The sequence below is a fragment of the Mugil cephalus genome, chromosome 21, assembly GCF_022458985.1.
Source record: "Mugil cephalus isolate CIBA_MC_2020 chromosome 21, CIBA_Mcephalus_1.1, whole genome shotgun sequence".
In the NCBI taxonomy this organism is placed as follows: domain Eukaryota; kingdom Metazoa; phylum Chordata; class Actinopteri; order Mugiliformes; family Mugilidae; genus Mugil; species Mugil cephalus.
The window spans coordinates 7617189-7639425 of NC_061790.1; the positions used below are offsets into that span (position 1 = coordinate 7617189).

Here is a 22237-nt window from a genome sequence, read left to right on the forward strand (position 1 = left end):
TTACAATGGGGAGATGTAAGAGAGAACGAAGAGAAGAAAAACATCTGAGAGTCCCAACAAGAAAGTCTCGTGTGCAGCTCAGTGCGCCCGACTATTGCTGTGGTTTAAAGCCTCGGTTAAGAGTTCACGTCCTGTATCAAACAGCTGCACGCACAGATGAAGTTAGGGCTTTTATTTTAGTCACTTCAGTAGATTGAGGATTTGTTTTTGGTTTATTTCGGTGAGCGGGTTCTTGTACGGAATGTGTGGAATTGGGGGACGTGAACAAATAAATGTGCGCGCTGATATGAACTAAGATGATGAGGAGGGGGAGGAGGAGGAGGAGGAGGAGGAGATGGGATTTAAGCTGACACAGCAGTTTGGAGTCTGACACCGCGACCACGTCACCGTCATCTCCTTTGGCAATGATTAATAAGCTTAACAATAAAGCTGTGGTCACACGAGTAGACCTGTGTAAACACGGCCGCTCACGTTACGCTCGCACGCGCCGCCTCGAAGCGGTGATGCACGTATCAAATCAGGCACAATCGTATCGAACACACCATCGCTTACTCAGAGCCACGAAGTGGGTTATGCGGTCGCAGAGCAACAGCCTCGCTCCCGAAACCGTGATTTGAAAGGATTCTTTGCAGGAAGTGATGTAATAGCGAGAGAAGGGAGTGGACGGCCGAACGGGGAGGGTGAAATGAGATGGAGGTTTTTCTCTATTTTTTTTTTAGCCAGGGTTTCGCTTCATAAAACATGTGCGGCCTTTATAAAACAGCAATATGCAGAAATATTAAAGTCCAGGTTAAGATTAGAGAAGAGGAGCGGAGAGTCAGGGCAAAGCCGCTGCCCTCCTTCCTTTTGTCTCGAAACAGGAAGTCACGTGACGCCCCAGAGTGGCTGAGCCTGGAGGGGCTGAGAAAGAAGCTCACTGTTGCTGGGGGAAAAAGTCACCGGTGTATATGTGTGTGTGTGTGTGTGTGTTTGTGCAGTTAACGTGTGTCTTTTAAAAAGTCTGTGCGCGGCGTCCCATCGGGTGTTTGCCCTGCAAAGGTTAGGATCTCCCCTCGCGCTAAAACACACACGGAACGCACACACACTCGGGCCGCGGAGACATTGTGCAAGCATATGCGTGTCAGAGACCTTCACCGACACCTTGTTCCTTTTCTGCTCGGCTCGGGGTGTAGGAGGAAAAGGGCTGACGGGGCCTGGAAGTGCTGACATCAGCAGGGAGCGACGCACACACACAAGTACACAAACACAGGCACACATGCGAAACACTTTCTGGTGGAGAGGTGCAAAGTTGACCTGTAGACTCTGAGCCTGGGAAAAAGAGAGTGGAGGAAAGTTCTTCCACTGTTTCTAATAATCCGGTTCAGAGTTCAAATTGGTATAAAACTTAAAAATTTAATTGGCTTCAGAATAGAAGGTCTTAGGTTTTAGTCTGAAGGCCATTTGCTGGTGTCAGGCCGTCGGTAAGTGTCTGCAGCCCTAGTTTTATCCAAGAGTGGCGCTGTGGGGAAACATATTCTCGTTTTACATCGTCATCCCATCTGAACGAATGAACAAACTGCAGACCAAGTGATGAGAATGATCCAGAGGCCTGGCCAGTATGATAACTCATCAGTTAAAAGTAGTTTTTCCAGTTTCACTTTGGTGCCACTTTTGGTTCAGCCAATTTAGAATCACTATAGTTGACCCGATGAGCATGTCTTTGGATGGTGGGAGGAAGCCTGAGTACCCGTGGAAAACCCCGCACAGACACGGGGAGAACATGCAAACTCACAGCTGACAGTCTCATAAGCACATGCTCCTATGGACAGGTGGCGTGGTGAGTTTTGCTAGATTGTCTCAACTACTGTTTTTAGAACGATGATCTGGGAAGTCTGACTCTTAACTGAGATCAGAGTTTACAACGGGCTGTTGTTTAGATATAAACCGGGTGATTCACCTCAGTTTCTTCTTCGAAAATACTGTAAGTTTACTGGACCCGGGTGCCTGAAAGCCGTCAGACTGCTGCGTGGGTTCTTCTTACTCTGTGAAACATTAAACAACAGTCACACATCTCTAATCTCAGAAAATGAGTCGGTGAGTACGACATAATTATGAAACCAAAAAAAAAAAAAAAAAATCCAAGATGAAATAAACCAGAATTATCCTCTTACGTGCGTGTCATGGTACAACATACTGTAAAAATCAGTGGCTTGTGGTCAGGAGTGTGTGTGTGTGTGTGTGTGTGTGTGTGTGTGTGTGTGTGTAGAGTGTACTGTATCTGTTTTTAGCACCATTAGAGTGAAGAGCCCCGTGAACACCAGCGGGGCCCCGACACTAATCGGGACCAGATGTGAACTCCACTGCTGTACCAAAAAAAAATTCCACGCACACACACACACACACACACAAACAAGAAACAGCACATCACCAAACAATCCGACCTCTTCTTCTGCTTTTTTTTTTTGTTGAGTTCTGTAAGTAGACACAGGCACCACGCGTAGTTTTCTACAACCAGATGCGGTTTTCCAATGGATCCATCTTTACGGAGAAATTCTCGAAACGACGCCAAGGAAAACTGGAGGGAAAATAAAAGATGGTTTTTAGGTGTGTGTGTGTGTGTGTGTGTGTGTGTGTGTGTGTGTGTGTGTGTGTGGACGTGCCCTATAAGTCCCCTGGGCGTGACCTGGATATGAGCCTGAGGCAGCAGGCCGTGTTGTGGAAACACCGGATCAAAGACAGAACACACCTCACATGCACACAGGCTGGAGTAGTGGTTCTCAACCGGGGGGTCGCGGCACAAAAGTGGGTCTCAGGCCTGTTTTCGATGGGTCCATCGATTAGGGAGATTAACCGCACCAGAGAAGAAGATCCGCTGAGCTTATTAAGCATTTTGGTGAAACACAGGTACGATGAGGTGCAGATTATATGAGATATGGATTTTTTCTAGTGTGGTATTGGTTGTCATCAATTTTCACAGAACAGGATTATCAACTAGACCTACATAATTTGATTTTAATATATATATTTTCTCAGTATTTTTTTTTTTACTTAACTTATTATCTGATTGTCATGTCAGCCTTGTGATTAACACCTGAATAAGCAACTGAATAGTTGTAATAGATTCAGTGAGTGGGTACTCGGCTGAAGCTACATATTTTGAGTCTGAGGTGAAGTGAAGAGTTTTGGTTTTATATGAAATGCAGCTAAAATTGAGCATAAAAGGAAACCGTTCCCTCTCTAGCGTCGCCATTTTGGTTCATCGTTACATTTCTTCTTTTGTGCTTTCATACTGTGATATCATAGTCTACTGTCTCAGGTTCAGACTGCCAGACCAGTTGAGGAGCACTGAGCTATAGAGCAAAGGAAGCTCAAACACACAAGGGCACTAGGAACATGATATATGGCCACAGAGAGAAAGCAGCAATCTGTTGTATCGGCGAAAAGAAACTTGAGTTTTGGCCCGTGTTTAAGGAGCAAGTGAGCAGTTTGGGACTGTCAGTGGGACACATGCACTCGTTCTGGTTGCATAACGTAATTGGCATTAGTTCCCTTACGAATACAATTAACACTGTACATAATATTAACTATTGCAGGTTGGTGGATCCACGCGTTAGAAATGTTCCCTCCGTTTCTCGTCTTGTGACACATCTGAATGAAGAAGGCTCTATTTTGAAACTGAGCTATGGCTCATGGACATTTTGTTAAATAAACTGTCAAGCACTTGGCCAGATGGAAATATTAAGGTATAGATATTAGAAACCGCCGTGAAAACGGAGAAACATCCACAGTCTGAGACACAGAGGAACAGTGCACTTCGCTCTACTGCAGCTCTCTGAAGTTTAATCTGTATTTTTACAGACCACTGAATGTACCACGGATTACACCACACAAAGTCACACTGTAATCCATAACCCAATCTGTGTCCTCACTTCACCTACCGGCAACTATTTCGCTGCGTGCTCTGCTCAGTTGAAAATACAACGTTACATGCCGGCCAGAGCGGCATTAAGGGAGGCAATAAACCTCAGTCAACCCCTCGCCCAGGCTACGTACATAAACCCGGCATGTCTACCTCCCCACCCTCCCCTCCCCTCCCCTCCCTTCCTCCTAGTGTCCCTAAACTTGGCCCTCTCTTCTTCTCGTTGTCTCGCTTTTCCGGGTGGTGTTTATCTCGTTCGCGAATCTTCCCAAAGGTTAGAGAGACAATCTAACTGATCGGAGGTTTGTCGGAGCCGTGGCGACAGAAAAAGGGCACCGGCGTGGGTGAGATTGACGCAGCTGTGCAGAAACTATTAAACGGAGCTATCTCTCTGATCAAAGTTTCTACTTAACGGCTCCCGTCTAGCCGAATAAAGGGAGATAAATATAGAGGCTGCCTTCAAATGGAGGGCGGCGCAGATAAAACACTCGGTTCAAGTGCGAATAACGACCATCGGTGTCTCAAAGCTTAAAGATAATTTAACAAATGTGAAGGCTCTATACCACAGGTCTTCAACAGGGGGCACTATAGAAAATCTTAAAATCTTTGGTTGATTAGTCATTTTTTATGTATATATTTTTAAATTTATTTAAGTACACATTAACATTGCTAATAATAATGTATATTTAGAAGATCCCTGCTCTATACAACCTAATAGCAATATACCGTAGCAACTTACCATTTATTTATGTATCTTTTATTATGTGTTACTTTGTCTAGTTGCGGACAACCACATTTGAAGACACCTGGCTCGAATTTTGAGCTTGGCATTTGACTATTCTTACCCAAGTTTTGAATTTGAGGATATGTCTCGTCTCTTAAAAGCGCATCTCGCTAAGATTTCTAGTCAGGCCTGTGCAGAAAATCGATTTTTCATTCAAACAGTCGAATGCCCCCAAAAATAAACCCGATGTTGCCCTTGAAATATGCCGGCGGTGTAGATGTCGGGCCCGTTTCCCCGAGCGCATTCCTTGTCACCTGCGCCACATCTTCCCACAGGAATAACCGCGTTCTCCGTCCTGATAATTGTGAATGATTTTGCCCCCCCCCCCACTTTGTCCTGCCGCTCCTCCTCGGAGCCGCTCGTATCGCGCAGAGATGTAATTAAGCATGTAGACACCCTGCTAGCCTTAATGCAGAGGGTGCCCTCTTTTTCCTCTCCTCTTTATCTGCCTGTGTCCCTCCTCAATGTCTCTCTGCGCCTCTCAATCACTCTATCTCTTTCGCGCACGCACGTTCGTTCGGTTTGAAGGTTGCATCAATCACCTGTTCGCGCAGAAAAGCCCTGTAATGTACACTAGCAGGATCATTTGGCGGTTAGCCTTGCGCCGCCTGTGCTCGACTGTGTGTTTTCTTCTTCTTCTTCTTCTTCATCCGCGTTCTTGTGTGTGCATTTCAATACTTCAATATTTCTGTCATCAGCGGGCTCATGCGCCAGGATAAGTACGATAATCGTCGCTAGCAGATTTGCCCTCCGGTCTGCCTCTATTTTTAGATGTCAGATGATGAAACAGGCCCAGGTTCTTAAAAAGGGCAGGCTGCGACTCGCCACAACATCGTCCCAAAGCCAGGGCAGTCCACCCAAACAACATTTGCTCCACGCAGCCAATAGATTCTCTCAAATCCACCAGCAAGTTTTTTCCGCCAAAATGCATTAAGAGCACGTTCCCTCTGGCAGATGGCTCGTCCTTCCTTCTGGAAATCTCTCGGGTGTGTTTTTATTTATTTATTTGTGTTTATTCTTAGATCAAAAGAGGGGGGGGAAAATGGACATTTAATTGTCAAAGGAGCTCATGATCACGAAAAAAAAAAAGGCTTTACTGTGCCGCTTATAGTGAGGAAAAAGCCCCTTTTAACGTGTTCCATGAAAATGGAAAATGCATGAAAGAAAAAACTATAAATGAACGCTTGGTTCTGTACACTGCGTATAAAACAGAGCCTTGTTCACCCATTTTTTTAGTTTAAGGTTACATTAGCTGTAGATTAATAAAAATGAAGTTTCAGATTATTTATTTCAGGTTAATCGACTATTTGTTCCAATTGACTATTCAGATTATTATTAGTTTTGAGATGAAACCGTTCTCATACGCCATGACAGAAGATTTAACCTACTAAATGCGTCGCATTTAGCTTGAATTATTTAAAAACCAAACCAAACAAAGGCGAGAAAGTCGATGCTTTCAAAGGGGTGTCTTGGAGGACCTCTGCCTCCGTCTGAATAAGTCGTCTTTGTATTAGTTGAGATGTTTCTGTTGTCAGCGTACTCGTGTCTGTGTGTGTGAGTGTGTGAGTGTGTGTGCGCGCGTGTGTGTTTGTGCGCACATGTTCTTGGCAGGCTCCGTTGCTCCGTAGCTTTAGGACGTTGTGTCCTGGAACTCGGGTTGATAAAACCCAGCAGGGATGTCCTGTGTTGTCCCAAAGCAAAAAGTACACGTCCCATACAGCGCTACAATGAACGGAGTGTTGGTTAATTGAACGGCTAATGCCGCGTAAGTTGTTTTTTTGAGATGGTAATTCAATTTTTTTTTTAATTTTCGCATTTAATCCTCAGTCTTCCCTCCGTGATGTGTGTATGTGTCAGTTTGCCTATATCGAGTTGTGGTTTTGGTGTATTTTTCACGTGTTACTTACTGGATATTTTCGCCCTTGCAACTTTTTAAGCGTTAAAATCTGTTGAGACTTGCATTTTTGAGTTCAAGTTTTCAATGGGGGTGAGGACTAGCGTCCTCACAAAGTCAGAAACACGTGTTTGTGTTTGTGTGTGTGTGTGTGTCCCAGTCCTGATTGAAACACACTGACCCAATGAAGCCTTACTAGGGTAACATGACTATCCACGTCTTTGCACCGACCTGCGCTGATAGGCTGTTTGAAGTGGGATGGGTCGGCCAACTCCCACACCTCAGGCTGACCGATTGGAGGAAATGTAAGTGTAAACAAGGAGTTCTTTGAGCATGTGGCCTTACACAACTAGGGACACACACTCCATGCGAGCAAAGAAGGAGAGAAAGGCAGACGGGAGAAAGGCTGAAAAACAACGAGAGACACTGCAGCAGCGAGGCCTCTGTGAAGAAGGCTTTTTGGTGATTTATTAAGGTCACGAGGGGTTTCGCGAAGCAGTGTCTCCGCATACTATGTGTCAACAAGGTGTTATATATTGGACGTGTGACCCTTTTCGTGGCAAGAAATGAAAGTCCGGGCCTTTTGAGTGTGTCTGGGTTCCCATGAAGGCCTTAGTATATTCACCAAAAATGCAACAACGGAAATATGAGCAGAAGAAGGTGTAACTGGGTTCCTCCTGCCAAGTTCCAGATCCCCGTCCAGCACGGCACACATAAACACACGCGCATAAATGCAACTTAAACACGCACACAGGCTTAGAGAGACACCCAGCCGCTGGCCGGGAAACGCACATATGATTGAAGAGAATGGAATGTTCTGTCTGCAGTCCAGAGCTCGGGGCAGCTGGAACCTGGGCCGAGAGTGCGCGAGTGTGTTTGTGCGAGTACGTGTGTTTGCGAAGGGTCACAGTATAAATAACCGTCCTCTCTCAGCTGCGTTAGCGCAGACCAGCCAGTCAACTTATTTATAAACCGCCTCATACGTGTCAAAGACCTGCGTTCTGTCTGCACCTCCGGCCCACGAAGGCTGACTTTAACTGCACTTTCACTGGTCTCCTCTCTTAGATCAAACTAACCCCAGCTTTCAGTCCCAAGTTTTTCCACTAAGTAAGAACTTAGAACGATCACAGTTTTCTTGATACTTTGAGTGGGAGCTGCACACTTTAATTAAACAATGTTTCTGAGATGTTCCAGCCTTTGTCGGGGCCTATACTTGACCTTCTGTGCCGGGGAGAATTAAGTGACGTTGTCGCCAGCCGGCTGTTACATCACTACAGCGTTCGTATTTTGTTCGTGTGAATGCAACTGACACAAAAAGCCTCCTCAGGGACTCCCGAGAGCCGTCGGTCCCATGTACGTACACCTGCAGTATTTGTCACCGTCTCTAGAGAGATCCCGACGACGGATATTTAAATTGCTTTCTGCAAAATTCCCTTAACTGCACCTTACAAGAATACAGGAGGAGTTAGTTCATTAATTGATTGATTGATTTCTGAGGCCGACATGAGGTGATGTGCCCCTTTAAATAAAGTGCCAATGTAGTATAAATTTTAGCTTGTAGCTTTAAATTCTCATTCTTGTTCCTTTATTTATGTACAGAAAGGTACATTTATAAATATAACCACAGATACAACCCTAACCATAGAATTATCATAGAAATTATGTGTATAATTTGCATATCTTAATATAAAAAAGTTTCTTCGTCTTTGTGTGGCCATGACTTTATGCTGTTTTCTAAAGGCAAACACAATAGTAGAATGATGCACGTCACCAGTTTCCGCTAAGTTACCCTTGTTTACAATCTCTAAAGGGCTTCACGGCAGGACAAGCCTTATTTTTACCGCGGTAATTTGTCAATTCCTTGTCTTAAATGGTAACTAATGCTGGTTGTCTGCTTGACCCAGCAGCAGTCACTGTTGACGCTAGACTCAGATTAGTGCCGGTTTACGTAATGGCTGATAAAGTGTTATGTTTGGCTTGGACTCGCGCGCACGCGCGCGCGCACACACACACACACCCCCACACAGTGGGCTGGTGGGTGGCTAAGTACACCAGAGGTGTGAGGCCCAGGTCAGTTTGCCCAATCGCAGCAGTCGAAGCAGCCTTAAAGGGACGGTGCAGTACACAACAGTTCGACCTTTGACTCTCGGCCAGAGCTGCCTCCTGACTCCATAACACCGTAACCCTCTGACACAACTTTCCTTTTTTTTTTTTTTTTTTTCCCTGGAGCACAATGCACGTGTCTTCCCTTTCCTCTCCACCACACCTTTACAGATAAGGGGGCGCCCGTGTCCACCACTTGCTTGCTTCTCTCCGGCTCACGCGGGAGCACGGCTTAATCGAAACTGACCCAGTTCATACGTTTGAGTTCAGATACTCGCTTTAGCTGGGTGATGAAATACACTTGCAACACCACGTAGACCCTCCCTTTTCTGTACTGCCTGGCTACATAAGCCAAAATTTCACTCCACCAATCACCACTGCTGCATCTAGGATGGCTACAACCAATTAGAAAGCACTCTTAAAATCTTCTGCACCAATCATATTAGTCTGCTTTTGAGTTATCTTTTTTTTTTAGGTGTCCGTTAATATACATTTACAACGTGCAGCCTCTATCATACATCAGTGTGATTTCGCGAACGGACGTCTACTTGAAATTTCTCCTTGAAATGCACACCTACTGTACTCCGCGTTCTGCAAACGACACGTTCAGATTAGCATAAATGCAAATATATGAGTTCACCTACACTCACAAGATTGAGAGAAAGGAGGGAGAGAGATTCCTAGCGTGGTTGCTGACAGTGATTAATTGTTCCCACATGTTGCTGACGGACAAAAAGGCCTCTGTGTTCCTGAGCTCTGGCTGCAGCTGGTGCTCGCACACACACACACACACACACACACACACACACACACACACACACAGCTGGGGCCTGCCTCACAAAGCCAGTTCAGCTTTGTCAGGCTAGTTTGTGTTAGTTGGCTTCAGACACGTAACACTGGTGAACCTGGATAACCGGTCCCATGAGGGCTTGACAGTTGAACTTTCATTGCTTTAGTCCAGCTGAGGTGCATCACATCCGTCCAGTCTTAGAAAAACATCAGCAGAAGGGGAGGAGGATTTTTTTTATTTGAAGTCAGATCAGAGTGATCGAGTCAGCCTGGCGTACCAGCAAAGAGTGATCAAATTAAATGCAACTCAAATAGCAGAAAACTATTGATTAGACATTCCAAGAAGTCAATAATGAAGCGGAATAGATGACTAATTTTGTGCTCTTCTACTGGGGGATGCACTGTGGGACCAGGCGGAGGGAAACAGTTGAAGCAATGACAATGAACACAGCATGTGAATGAAACACTTAATAAGGCGCAACAGTTCAGTTCGCTTTCATTTATATAGCGCCAATAAATATCTAGACGCTCTCCAGAGCCCAGAGTCTGAAAACTCCCAGGGAAAGAGCTAGCGAGAAAAAAAGTCATTTTTAACGGGAAGAAACCATGAGTGGATTAGGATTTCATTATTGGGGGTTTTATTTCGAACCAGCGCAGAGATTACCATACCTCTGCATGTAATTAGATAGTCCTGCAACCTATCGGGTGCTGTAAACAGAATCAACTTGTGCTCCGAGGACATGTATGACCACATCGCCGTCCTACGCGGAGTAAAGCCAGCCCCGAATGATTCGTAGTGATTCATCCACCAGCCGAGAGACTCGAGAAGAGAAAGTAGAAGGAAGTTAACACCTTAAACATAAACTGGGAGGGCTATCCGACTGTGGTTGAAGGGACAGTTCATAATTGTGCATGTTACCTGTTTGAAATCTCTGATGCTACTCTCACATGTCCCTTAAAATGAAGGCGCAGTTAGCAGCTTAGCTTAGCATGACACTCACCGCAGGGGTTAAATAGTAAACACTCTTAAAATCTCTCTTAAAAAAAAAAAAAAAGGAAAATCAACCAACACCTCCAAACCTCGCTAATTAACATGTTATGTCTATTTTTTGCTTAATTCAACGACTCGTCGCATCAAGGTTGCCGGGCAACTGGTGTCCCCTTTGTGTTTCCACTCTTTATGCTTAGATAAGCTAACCATCTGCTGGCTCCAAAGTCATATTTAACCAACAGACAGGACGTCACTCTTCTAATGTGACTCTCAGCAAAAACACATTTCCCAAAATGTCATATAGTTTTTTGTTTTTTTCTTTAAAGCAAAGTAAACCACCCAACACATTTGTCTGCCATGCCTCGATAAGGCCCTTGTGCATTAATTTAAGTCTCCGAGGTGATATCGTGAGAGCGAAAAAGGAGGCGGTTAAAAAGCAGAAAGATGAAAGGGAAAATGAAATCGAAATACAAATAGAGCTTCAAAAACAAATCAAAAAATCCCTGACTCTGTTAAGCAGTGGGTTTCGAGTTTCTACTGTATGTATGTGTGCGTGTGTGTGTATGTGTGTTATTTAGCTCCTGTGGCTGCATAGTACGAGCTATGAATCAGAGCCGCTGTCTCAGTGAGCTGTTTTTATTAATGGGCTTTGGGAATACCCCAGAGGAGCTACAGTAGTAAGCATACAGTATCCCGCTCGCGCTGCGATACGCCGTGCACAACAAACCCGCGTAGCACATTTACAGCAAACATGAACAGGACACAAAGCAGCCATGTTCATCCAGCCTGTTAAATCTGCCAGTCACAATGAAAATGCAGATGTTTAAATTGGATTTGCGTTCAGTTCTCAGAAAATAAAGAGCCCTCCTGTGCGAGACGCCGCGGAGGAATGTATTGAACTGATGGAAAAATGTAATAATGTGACGTGGGTGTGTCATTAAATACGGTTAGAATCGCGGCAGACAGAAATTAGATATTGTGGGCTGCAGGAGAGGCTGAATGTCTGCATGAAATTGAAATGAGGAGCAAAGAAAATATCAAACGGTTAAAAGGTCAGGCTACCAAAATTGTAAAACAAGATATTTTCCATGTACCAAACCACATCCCTGTGCAGTAGAGCTGAAAAAAAAAAAAAGCCAAAATAAAGTACATATACAGAAAACCTCCAGAATAACAATCGCACATACAGTATGAAGCCACACGTGACACGCAACCTTTTTCGGTTCGTCGTGCAATCATCATCTTCTCACCCACTTTTTCACTTTTCACTCTCACTTTCACTCGGCGCCATGTTTTTTCCCTTTTTTTTTTTTTTTTTTTCTCACAGATGTTTCCTTTTATTGCAGCTCCATCACACACGGAGTTGAGAAATATCTAATTTGACATTTGAAGGATACGGGTGCCGGCACAGACACGGCAAAACATAAAATAAGGGGTTTTTGTCGGGGGGAAAAGCAGGCAGGCGGGATGAATTGGGAGGGAGGGAGATTGATGGGCGCGTCAGGTGCACGTTGCAGGTGAATATTTGCAGCGGCGGGAGAAGGCAACTCGCATTCCGTTATTCATTCCCTAAATTTTTTCCTTTGCGAAGCATGTCTGCTGCCATTATTTCTCCCTGGCAGCTGGGAGCTACAGTGTGTGCGCGCTAAAACAGCATTACGTCATGCCTCGGGAGATGCTGGCAGAGGATAAACACCGGTCTCCCTGGTATTTCTTCTCATCTTACCTCATTGTACAGAATAAACACCCGCGCGCACATTCACACAATCGGGAGGCTTGCATTCACACCATTCATGGACCAGTGCAACGATTTGCAAACTGTCATCTCAGAAAGTTACACAACACGAATTTCCCTATATCTCAAATACACACACACACATAGGGGTCATAGGTTCAATTTGGCCCCAGAGATCAAACTTTCTCACTCAGCCAACACTGCATTCAGAAATGTAACCCAACCCCCCCCTCTTTTCGCTGTGTTCTCTGATTGAACCGTCTTTGACCAGAATAACAGTCCCGACCAAACTGTCCATAAACTGTTGCCCAGGAAAAGACGGGACAGCTTTGTGGAAAACAACACAGCGATACCCACAGAAAACCCAAAAATGTTGGCCCTAGTTGGTCTGAACCCAGAAATCTGTTCTGTTTTAGGGAATAAAAATATACATAGGAGGAAAACAGAGAGGGGAAAAATGCGTGCCTGTTGTGGATGGCGGTCGGGTTGTTTATATGGGAGGATATAGCATAGCCCCGTAATCCCTCAGGGCCCATAAGAGCTATGTGTTTGTGAAACAACAGAAACTGCGGAAGAGGGAGGGGGGTATGGAAAGAGAAGGAGACTGAGGCAGAGCAACGAATCCGACAAGGCCTTCGGATGATTGTGAGACATGAGGAGAACAATATGAAAGAAGAAAAAAGAGTAAATAACGCTCGATAAATAGACGAGTATAAGAGAATTATTCCCCTAACATACGGTTTTATGAAGGTTTGTAATTATGTTCAATGGTGGTTGAAATACGAGTGTTTGTGCACATTTGTGAATCATCGTTATGCTGTCGTTTAAGAACCATAAAGTGATGTCTTCTTAAGTAACCAGATGGCTGCTAGTGCGTGTTTGTGTGGGTGTCTGTGTGTGCATGTGTGAGGAGCGGGGGGGGGACGTGTCCAGATGGACGTGTACATGGCTGTAATTTATGGATGAAATGAAGTTGGAATTTCAAGTCTTAAATAACTGCACAGCCAGAGCTTGCATCATGCGATCAATCATTTAACCTGCACTGATCGTTGCTAGAAAACAAGTACAGTAGTGAACGGGCGTCTTCGAACTGTAACCATGTTGTGTCAATACTTTATAGCCTGTAAATAGAAACCCATAATGACACGCAGCAATAAAACTTATCTCTTGTAAAAAGTGTCAGTGTTATCTTGTCCTTTCGTGGTTTTATTGTGACCCTATAATCCGCGCATACAGAGTAAACATTTTATTCAACCACTAGCATTGTCGCTTCATTTATTTGTGGTTTAAACTGCGACAAAGTTCAACTAGCACATAGTCGTACTGTACTGCACGTTCTGAGCTTTAGTTTGTAGATGAAAGACATTATATCTCTAGAAGTCACGCGCAACGTTGTTAAAAAAAACAAAACAACAACAACAACAAAAAAACAGGCCGGTTACTGTGTAATGTCGTCGGAATAAGTTCAAAAGTGTTCCGACTGTGATTTTTAGCTTAGGTCACATTAGCATTATCGCGCTAGCAACACGCTTATGGTTCCACTTACTTTGTAGCACTTTGTAGCACTTTGTAGCTGAAAAGTTGATTCCGAAAGTCATTAGGCTTCATCCTCGGGGAATGCGTGCGCAATATCCATCCGCCATTTATCAAAATATAGAGAAAGTTGTGGAGAGACAACAGACACGCCGACATTCCTTACAGCACATTACTGGTGTGTGCACAGTTGCTCAGCATGAATGAAGTACACCATACTGCCAAAAGCGTTTGCTCACCTGCCTTTACACGCATGTGAACTTGAATCCATAGAGTTTAATATGACATCGGCTACACCCTTAACAGCTTCAACTCCTCTGGGCAGGCTTTCCACAAGGTTTAGGAGTGTGTTTATGGGAATTTTTCGACCGTTCTTCCAGAAGCGTTTTCGTGAGGTCAGACACCGATGTTGGAGACGAAGGCCTGGCTCGCAGCCTTCGCTCTAATCCATTCCAAAGGTGTTCTATCGGGTTGAGGTCAGGACTCCGTGCAGGCCAGTCAAGTTCTTCCACAGCGAACTCGCTCATCCGTGTCTTTTTATGGACCTTGCTTTGTGCACTCATGCGCATTCATGTTGGAACAGGAAGGGGCCAGATTCAAAGCCCTCCACACGCTGTTCTCGAGTTAATCTGAAGGCCGCGTGAAGTTGAAGCGGAGGTCTGCAGCGGCTGACCTCGCCCTGACATTTTACGTGTCCTGACACTTCACGACTTGCTCTCGTTCAGAATCACTTCCACTTTGTTATAATACTGCTGACAGTTTACTATGGAATATTTAGTAGCGAATTTCACAACTGGACTCATTGCACAAGTGTCATCCCATCACAGCACCACTCTGGAATTTGCTGAGCTCCCGAGAGCGACCCATTCTTTCACAAATGTCCAGCGGCCTGCATGACTAGGTGCTAGATTTTATACACCTGTGGCTGTGCAAGTGACTGGAACACCTGAATTCAATTATCTAGAAGGGTGAGCGAATGCTTTTGGCGATGTAGTGCATATGGACAAGTATTATACGTACAGTATGTAAACAGAGTCTGCAGAGGGACAACGTGTGATTCATCGGTTTGCGCCTTTCATGCGTGCGTACGCCCCTGTGTTGTGAATAAAGCTCTTGATCATTAGCAGGAGCTGTCATGTGCACCAGCTCCCCCACAATGAGCCGTTTGGGCTCTCACAAGGAAGCGGCTCAGAGTTGATCAATAGACACCAGCCAAGACTCGCACACGGGCGCACAACAAACACACATGATCTGACACACAGGGGCTCTCTTTGTATGCGTCATTCATAATCGAGGAGACACTTGATTATAGACCACTGTGTCTCTTTTCTCTTTTATACCCACAACACAAAAGCTGCAGCGGGAACAATGCAGACATCAGCGCTAAGTGCCGCTCCACGTTAATGTGAGCCTGTCTATATTTAGTGGATGAACAATTGAAACAATGGGCTTTTTGCTTTGTTTGTGCGTCTAGTCACCAGGAGCAACTGTTTACATTGCTGCAGAATCAGTGATTGTGGGTGGTTTATGGATCAGGGTTGTTGGGCTTAATGAGAGGTTTGTATTGGCAAAATGAAAGAATACAACAAATCAATTCTGATGACAGTCATAGCTTGAGTAATTGTTTCAAAAGAATCGTGCACGCGTTGCTCATTGCGGTCTTTTTCTTTTCTCTTTTGTGTTGCAGAACTCCATCCGGCACAATCTTTCCCTCCACAGTCGCTTCATCCGTGTCCAGAACGAGGGAACGGGAAAAAGTTCCTGGTGGATGATCAACCCGGAGGGAGGGAAGGGTGGAAAGGCTCCGCGGCGCCGAGCGGTCTCCATGGACAACAGCAACAAGTACACAAAATCCGCCCGTGGCCGCGCAGCCAAGAAGAAGGCTGCGCTGCAGGCTGCAGCTGCTGCAGCCGGTGAAGGCGGCGGGGACAGTCCTTCGGGGCTTTCCAAGTGGCCTGGGAGCCCAACGTCACGCAGCAGCGAGGAGCTGGATGCCTGGACAGACTTCCGCTCTCGCACCAACTCCAATGCCAGCACAGTGAGCAGTCGCCTCTCACCGATTCTGGCCAACCCCGAGCTGGACGAGGTGCCCGACGACGAGCCTCCTCTTTCACCGATGCTCTACTCCAGTCCTGGCAGGGCGCTGTCTCCAGGGAATCCCACAACCAACGGGAAAGCTGCGCCGCCTGAGCTGCCCCGCCTAGCTGACCTGACAGGTACAATGAACCTCAATGACGGACTCACGGATGACTTGATGAATGAGTTGCTGGATAACATCAACCTGGTGCCAACCACTTCCAGCCAGTCGGTACCAAATGGTTCCTCAGGGTTCACTTTTGGGTCCAAACCCAATGGGATATGTTCACCTTCCTCCGCTTCTTCTCCATCCCCCAACTCTTCTTCTAACGGAGGAAGTAATGGCTTCGGTAACTCCATCTTCGGCCCTCACACGACGGGCTCCTCTCTGCGTCCGTCCCCCATGCAGACCATCCAGGAGAACAAACAAACGTCCTTCTCCAGCATCAGCATGTCCCGCTTTGGCAGCCAGACACTACAGGACCTGCTCAACTCTGACAGCCACAACCACAGCGATGTCATGATGACCCAGTCTGACCCGCTCATGTCGCAGGCCAGCGCGGCCGCCGTCATTTCCCAGAACTCTCGCCGCGGCCTCATGATCCGTAATGATCCTGTAATGACCTTCGGGACCACTGGGGGACTTCAGAGCGGCCAACGGGAGATGATACAAAGCAACAACCACAACCAGAGCTCCCTGAGGTCTTTAAACGGAGGCCTGAACCTGGCCAACGAGGCCAACTCTCTGGCTAATGCTAAACAGCAGCTCCTACTGTCGCCCTTGGGAGGAAATGGGTCCTCCTCCATGCAGATCGACACCTCAATCTTCTTGAACGGAACAGTAGGCAGCAGCGGAGGGATCTGTCAGGATCGTTTCCCCACAGATCTGGACCTGGACATGTTCAATGGCAGCCTGGAGTGTGACATGGACTCCATCATCAGGAATGACCTGATGGACGCAGACGGCTTGGATTTTAACTTTGACTCTCTGGCCAACATGAATGGAGTCGGCAACTTCACGAGCGCCAAGCAGACCTCTCAGAGCTGGGTACCTGGCTGAGAGGGTAGGAGCAAAGCAGGTGTGTATCGTGTGGCATTTGAGCAAAACCAAGAATACTTGGATTTGTGATCGTGAATGTGCTGCTCTAACCCTGACACTAGTGCAAATGTGCTGTTTATTTTATCATTTATTGTAAGCGAGCAGAAATGTAGACGTGAATTTGTCTCTAAGATGTATGACGTGGACGTTACGGCGGACCGAACAACAGGCACGTGCAAATGTTGTAGTTACTGGTGCAGGGAACAGATGATGAAGAAGCACTGAGATGTTGTGATAAGCGACGATCTGAGTCATCGCTGTTCCCAGAAGAAGAAACAACAAAATTACAGGCTTTTGCGTTTCTTCACTAAAACCCTTCAGATGTGCGTTGCTTCATCGCACCCCAAACCAAAACTGACTCGCTAAACAAAACTACTTTGCCAATAATCTCTTCTGACTCAGTTTTCAAAATATTTTGAATAAGATACTAAGTCTGTCCTGTTTTTTTTTGGTGGGGGGGGGGGGGGGGGGGGGGGGGGGGGCTACTTAGTTAGCAAGCTTGAGTAAAACTTCAGAAAAACAACATGAAATTGCAGTAAATGTGTATTGGTGACATTTTGGCCCGATCCACATTTACCCGATCCACTTCATGAAGTCTGTAGCATCCCCAGTTGAAATGTTTGGCTTTAAATGAAATCTTTACGCTATGAAGCTCAGAACACACACTGAAACATACCGTCTTTTATCTCTCCAGGTCTGAACTGTGTGGTGCAAGAGAAGATCAGACAAACAACATCCCTTTTGCCAAACCTGCCATCAGCACAATGTAAAATAGAAACCCCGTGTTTACAGACTTCCTCTCGAGAGCTTTACCTTCGCTCCCACACTGGTGAACCATGAACAATCCGACAGACTCTAGAGATGCTGCACATCAGCCCTCAAAGCCTCCTGTGAAAACAGCGACAAAAAGGAAGGCAACGGCAAACAATCACAACAAACTCACAAACAACAATTATGCAATTCTCCTTTGACACCCGGTCTGCTGATATCAAAGAGACACTGCTTTTATCAGAAGGATTTTCAGGTGGACTGAATATCAGGCAGTGGTGGAAGGAGTGCATCGTGCAGTGGTTCCCGTTGAAGGCAAAAAAAACAAAACAAAAAAAAAGCTGAAAGTGTATAAAAAAAAAAATCAAGAAGTGATGTGGTGTAAAGCTGATCCAGTGGTTTCCTGGGATGTGTTATGTTGGAAAAAAAATCCCTCTGTTCTTAGTGATTTTTTAAATGTTCCATATTTGTTTTGTTGCATTTTTTTTTTTTTTGTTTTCTGTATTATCATCATTGTTTCTGGAGCGTACACGTCCGCGCAAAAGTAACCTGGAGGTGTACTGGTGACATGAAGAGATGGAAATGGAGCGTCTTACTCACTGAGTGGCCATGCATAGAAGCAGTACATGCAAACCACAGCACGCAGTACGGACAAACTGACACTTCGCGAGAGAGTCTGCAGAACCTCCGTAACCTTAGAAGTCGAAATGTCTCAATTTAACGCGATGCACTTGCTGTTTTCTTATTATAAATTGCTTGAATTTAAATTAACTGCAGAATACTGAGGATTATATTTCAATTAGCTAAGTACTACGACATATGTTTTACTCTTGTGTATATCAAACTGTAGGAAGAGAAAAAAAAAAGAGAAAATCAAAAAGAGAGCAGAAGAAATTCTTCGTCGTGGATTTTTGTACAGTGCGGGGCAGCGGAGGATTTGAGAGAGAGGGGGGGAAAGATCTTTTCTTTTCGTATATTCTGGTGAGGTCTGTTGAGGTCGTTTGTCACAGCATATGATGTAGCCAAAATGAATACCTGTGTCCTAGGGTTGTGAACATTTCCACACCATAACAGGTGCTATATAAACAGTGTTGAATCCTGTCCTGAGAGCAAACCGTGCTTTTTATTTGGTCTGTGTTTTGTTGTTGTTGTTTTTATTTTTTATTTTTTATTTACCCACAACCTGCAGAAGCCCAGAGCTGCAGCCACTTGTAGCACGGCGAGGTTGAAGACGGCAGGGGGAGCAGGGTTTTTAGGCTCATTCCTCTAGAAGCCATTTGTTTCTTGAGTAAAACAATAAGCTAACTCTGTATATTGCCAAATTACTTGAAACAAACAGTAGGATATGCTGGCAGCCAAATCACACATGCACACACACACACACACACACCACACACACACACACACATAAATTACACGTACACGCACGAAAGAAAACACGCAGAAAAAAAAATGTATAAAATAATAGCAGGGATCTGTGTTAAGCTCTGCTGTTTTCTCGTCATGAGCTTGTAGGGCTTGTTATGCATATACGGAATCACTCAGGGGGGAAAAGGGAGGCTTCCCGTTTAAGAAACATCAAGTCACATTCGAATAGTATTTTCACATTTCTTGATTTAAGAAAAAAAAAAAAAAAAAAGAATTAAAAAAAAAAGGCGCGTTGTGTTTGTGAACTTGTAACCTGTGAACTTTTGGCCGTCGAGGTGACGAGGAGGAAGGAAGATAAACGTCAGGATTATTACTTCACCGTCAGTTATTTTTGGTTTTACTGTCTGAGCGTTTTTTTCTGTCTTTCTTCTTTCTTTTTTTTTTTGCTCTTCTCCTTGGACTCGAGACACACACATACACACATCATCCCCTTCGTGGACACGCCTGGTGCTCCTGCAGGTGATCTCCTGTACCCTTTGAGTACATGCTAATGTCTGTATGTGTTTATCTGCGGGGTTCATTTCAGCTGAACCGAGCTCACTAGGATGTGTGTAATCCCTCACGGTGCATACGATGCAGTCGACTGTATGCATGTATGTATTTATGCATTATGAGTAGTGTGAAATGCATATGTACTCGCTGTATGTCCCTATATAATCATGTAGACCCTTTGTGATACCTCTGAAGTTGAAGAAACATTGAACGACGCTCTGTGCCAGGTCGGAAGGGAACACTGTTACCATCAGTCTCGTCGATAAAAACCAGCTTCTGAAAGCGAAATGGCGGCAAGCGCCATTGTTGTAGCATCCGGAGATCCTGGTGCCCCTTCGGTCATTTTGGGGGCAGTGACATGAAGTGTATTCCCCTGCTGTGTATTATAGTGTACAGATTTGTGTATATCACATAAAGGCCCGGGCAGAGGAGTGGGAGTGCATGGTTGGCTAGAATGATCTACTGTGCTGTCTGAGGTTTAGTGCATGAGCTAGCTGTACCCCCAATCGGCCCTTCCAAGTGGTGCTGTCCTGCAATGGAAATTGCAACGATCGACAGGAACCTTTTCCGATTTTTTTTTAAAAATCAGGGCTTACAGACGAATACCTGCACCGTTCTCTTATATTACTATTATGTGTGTGCATTAATTAACGCAGACGCGAGGAAAACGGGGAGGGAAATGGACGTTCCTTAGCTTCACGCTTGACTTATTGCATATGGAGCAGGTTCACGTCTCGGTGCTCTCAGCGACCCGCTAACTTTGACGTGATGAAAGTGTCATCTGACAATGAGCTAGGATTTCCGGCGCGCACTTACATCTGAAATGTCCAGAACACTATCTATCATTTCTCTTGACAGGGGGAATCCCGAGCCACCGCCTGAGCCGCTAAAGATCCGAATTCACCCACACTGACTGTACTAAAAAAACACGACTTTTACTTTATCCTGTGAACACGACTGACAAGGCGGATTCGGGGGGAAACGCCGTAATCCTTTCCACGCGCAAAGAGGGGTTGCGGAGACTTTTTTGTACATTGCGCGTGACACCTTTTTTGGCTGTTCAGGGCGGACAATTTACACCCACTAGTCCTGGTGGAGCGGGCCTCCCACCCGACCACTCGGCGCTTTCGTTCAGGCACAGTTGATCTCCCGTCGTGCTCGACATGCACACACTTGCAGCACAACATATGCTGGTTTAAAAACTAAGAAAAGCAAAAATACAAAAAAAAAAAAACAATAAAGACATACCACTAGATACCCTAATCACCTCTTGGATGTTTCCTTTTTAATACTGAATCCTTCCGTTCTTGTTAAGAAGGCCTGGCCAGCTCCCCTCCATACATACGCCCTCCGAACTTTTCCCGTTATTAATCTTGCTTCTTCTCGACTTGATGTTAGTGGGTATTTTTCCTGTGTATTCCATTTTGAATTGTAATCTAGTTTGTATAAGAAATGGTGCGCATGTAAATAAAGCTTGGTGAGGCTCCACACTCTTCCCGTGTCCTTGTTTGTGTTACTTATTTCAGGAGTTTCAGCCCCGTAAGGAAAAAAAAGTCACGTCTCTCGCTCCGCTTACATGTGCTGTTGATTCGAAAGCGAGTGGGCTGGCGCGCTTCAACGCGAACAAATTTAACCTCGCTCTCCCCTCAGAACATAAATCTCTTCCTCGCGTCAGTCTAGGGGGATCGAGACGGCAAAAACAACTCTGCGTTCTACTCCAGTTCTTGGAAGTCCTCTTGCCCAATGTTTGTTTTGTGTAAGGCGACATAAATGAGAGCAGACGTACAGCGACCCTCTGATACCTGACACTGGGCTGGGTACTTTTCCTCTGTTGTTGCAAAACATAAAGGGAAGGGTCCAACCCTCAGTCACAGACAGAGGGTTGCACGTCTGAATTTTTCCCCAGGCCTGCTCAGCAGCAGATGAACCTATAAGTTTGTAGTTTGGATGCGCGAGTCTTAAGTTTAAACCAACGTCCTTAAACTGCGGTCGTTCGATTTCAGGTCCATCGTTCCAGATTTCAGGATAAATCTTATATGAACATATTTATTTATTTATTAAGGAGATCTTGGGCTTCTCATTCATTGCAGTCAGGTTATTTAATGATTAATTCATCCGTTATCATAATCACATAATGTTAGGAAGGGCATAAAGATAATTTTTATAATCTAACAAGTGGTTAACGTCAGATAATCACAGATTTACTGATACTCCTTCCATCAATTATATTTAAAAGCACCAGAAATGAACTGCGGCGACTGTGTTAACTGGGGTTTAGATAGTTAATGATGAAAGTAAGCCTCTATATCACCATGTAGGGAGCATCAAAAGTGGAGAATCTGACAAAGTTAATATTTTATAGGGTTTTTGGTGTCCAGTCAAAGTCTAATCATCGCGGGGTTTCACTGGAAAAACCTGGAAGCTGGGCTGGGAGTAAAAGCTATAACATGATCCTGTAAGTGATTTTTAACGTCACATTTTAAAACATTTCACTCCCACGTGGCCAAAATACACGTGTTGCTGCAATTTTCACTCCGGATAAAGGCTCCGTCACTACGCTCATTCATGTTATATTATATGATATTTTATTATTATAGATCTTCAAGTCTAAATACGTTCGCACAACCGTGACGGTAATTTTTAAAAC

At 45.1% G+C, this 22237-nt stretch overlaps 1 protein-coding gene across 2 annotated transcripts in view; it reads left to right on the top strand.

The window, feature by feature from the left end:
- foxo3b (forkhead box O3b) overlaps nt 1-21080 on the top strand; it is a 41635-nt gene extending 20555 nt beyond the window's left edge. For both annotated transcript variants that reach the window (XM_047574233.1, XM_047574232.1), the window contains exons 3-4: nt 15415-16882; nt 17597-21080. In XM_047574233.1, coding sequence (XP_047430189.1) covers nt 15415-16863 — 1449 coding nt within the window. In that variant the 3' untranslated portion in view covers nt 16864-16882; nt 17597-21080. The remainder of the gene's footprint in view (nt 1-15414; nt 16883-17596) is intronic.
- Nucleotides 21081-22237: the final 1157 nt, after the last annotated feature.